Raw genomic sequence first — 2,614 nt, 5'->3', positions numbered from 1 at the left:
CTTCCAATTGTACATGCTTTCCAAAAGCTGTGTGTCCACACCAGCCTTTTGTCTCTCATCTATAGAAAGCTGAAACTTTAAGGGTTTTTTAATAGGTGCTGCTGCCATGTACATACAGACCTCTAGCCTGTGCTGCTGGGAGAACGTTCTGCAGTGACGGGAATGTCCTTTATCTGTGCTGGTCAGTGCAGTAGCCACTAGCTACACGTGGCCACTGAGCACTAGAAACAGGGCTGCTGTGACCTAAAAACTGGATGGTTAATTTTAGTTAATTTAAATGTAAATAACCGTATGTGGCTGGTGGCTACCATATTGGACAGTACAGTTCTGGGCAATTTGACTTAAAATTTTACCTCCTTTAATTTATTTCTGTTTTCTAACGGGTTCAGAAATCGTTTTGACAGCACATAATTCTTAAATAGAGTACATACAAATTTGGTCTTTCTTGCACATCTGAGAACACTTGCCTAAGAAAGATGTGTGATTTTTCTTTAAACCTGGAAATTTTAAGCAGCTTATGCTATAATCTCATAGTAACAATCTAGTGAAGTAATTGTTATATCATAATACCAGCTAGTGTTGCCAGAATAATCAGGTTAATGTGACCAAGAGGTACCTTTATAAGGGTTTTCAGGGCAAATAGGCAAAGGCAGCCACTCTTATTTCAAATGTTGTCATATGGAAGGGAGTACAATTAGGTAACTTGGAATTGTAATTTCAAGGAGTGTAGAAAGAAGAAAACCTTAATTAGGTTGAAAGCTTAGTCATTAACCTCTTCCTGTTCTTGTTTTAGTCCCAACAGACATTTAAAATTGTTAAGTTTCTTTTTAGAAATGAGTTTTACTAATTTAAGCTTGACCTTCCTGCTGCTACCTTGTATTTTTGCGCTTAGTGTCCCGTGATGGTATACTTCCAACCAATAACCTATCGGGATATCATATGGTGAATTATGTTTTCTCAGGCGAGAGGGCAAATTTATATGTTGTTATGGTTTGCAATTCAAGTGTCCAAAATATCAGTTGTTTTGATTTTTTTTTTTCTCCTTGTGATTTAATTTCAGGAAAAGGAGAAGGAATGGCAACGAAGAAGACAACCATCTTCCCCCCCAGACCAAAAGGAGTAGCAGAAACCCTGTCCTTCAGGATTCCTGGGACACAGAGGTAGGACGTGTGGCCACATAGTCTTGTTTTCACTGCTTCAGTGAAATAACCCAGTATCTGCTGTGTAATTAAATTTACTTAAAGAATAGTTTAAAATGACCTTACTTGATTACAGTGGTTTAACCTTTCTTTTTCCAAATCAGAACCTCTTTGAGGAAACTGTGTACCCTCTCCCCAGCAAAACAGTACATATCTGCACATAGTCATACGTGCACACACTGATTTGTATTTGTTAGGAATTTTGTGGCTCTTTGAAAGCCTATGTTTGAACTCCCTGTTTTGTATTTCAGCAGCCAACTTCTTTTCTGGTAGTTTATAAACCATGAATTGTCCTTAAGATAAACATATTTTGTTGCTTCATTTCAAATGCCTTTTAAGAGAAACATTAAGCATGTAAAATATGTAAGGTATGTATATGCAAAATCCCATTTTTCAGTGTTTTTACTTTTCATTATTTTGTTCTGAAAAGAGCTCCTGTGGTGAGAGGGAAGGGGAGTTGGGTGTTCTTGAACTTTTTTACAATTTTTGATTTCCTGAAGGAGTGCTTCAGTATGCAGACCGAGGATCAATTTTCTGTGCAATTGGAAGGCTGCTCTGTGCTGGTGAAAGGGAACCAATGTAAAGTAATGCTGCTATTAAGTTATGCACCTAGAGAGTTCGACCCTTAACGGTTGTCACACTAAGAGAAAGGCCTCAACAACAAAGCGCCCTAGCGTAACTCACAGTAGCACTCTCCCACACCCAAATAACCTGGACTTAATTAGTTCCTGATAAGAAGATCTGACCTATATCCGGTCTGTCTATGCCAGCAATTCAAAGTAACTCCCCCAAGGGGGAAAAATTGGGAACTTTCATGGAGGTAACATTCATTCAGAGACAGTGAACAAGTGCAGAATAGAATCCTTCTGTGTGGAGACCTGAGTTTCTATAGCTGTTTTTCCTCCTTTAATATTTTCCTGGCCGAGCGCGGTGGCTTGCACCTGTAATCCCAGCCCTTTGGTAGGCCGAGGCGGGCAGATCACAAGGTCAGGAGTTTGAGACCGACCTGGCCACATGGTGAAATGCCGTCTCTACTAAAAACACAAAAAATTAGCTGGATGTGTTGGTGCGCGCCTGTAATCCCAGCTACTCGGGAGGCTGAGGCAGGAGAATCGCTTGAACCCAGGAGGCGGAGGTTGCAGTGAGCCGAGATTGCTCCAGTTTACTCCAGCCTGGGTGACAGAGCAAGACTCTGTTTCAGAAAAAAAAAAATATATATATATACACACACACACACACATATATACACACACATATATATATAAATTATAATTATCAGAAAGGTAATTGAGCTTTGTTTAATGTAATAGTTGGGGAATCTCAGGGATGAAAGAAAACAAGATTAGAGGCTACCATGAATATCTAATGATAAAACCCTGTAATAGTAATTGAGTTTCCATTCTTTTGAATTGTAA

At 39.3% G+C, this 2,614-nt stretch overlaps 1 protein-coding gene across 6 annotated transcripts in view; it reads left to right on the top strand.

Moving 5' to 3' along the window:
• FAM104A (family with sequence similarity 104, member A) overlaps positions 1-2,614 on the top strand; it is a 25,576-nt gene that overhangs the window by 4,816 nt on the left and 18,146 nt on the right. For 3 of the 6 annotated variants that reach the window (XM_011966842.1, XM_011966208.1, XM_011967587.1), the window contains exon 2: positions 1,061-1,160. The exons of 1 other annotated variant lie outside the window; for it this stretch is intronic. In XM_011966842.1, coding sequence (XP_011822232.1) covers positions 1,061-1,160 — 100 coding nt within the window. Of the gene's footprint in view, positions 1-678; positions 699-1,060; positions 1,161-2,614 lie in introns of those variants that run through there. 2 more of the 6 variants (XM_011968317.1, XM_011969052.1) reach the window with 2 other exon arrangements.

The sequence above is a fragment of the Mandrillus leucophaeus genome, unplaced genomic scaffold (assembly GCF_000951045.1).
Source record: "Mandrillus leucophaeus isolate KB7577 unplaced genomic scaffold, Mleu.le_1.0 Scaffold1, whole genome shotgun sequence".
Classification (NCBI taxonomy): domain Eukaryota; kingdom Metazoa; phylum Chordata; class Mammalia; order Primates; family Cercopithecidae; genus Mandrillus; species Mandrillus leucophaeus.
The sequence above is the reverse complement of the archived record's forward strand: the minus strand, read 5'-3'. Positions and strand labels throughout refer to the sequence as shown.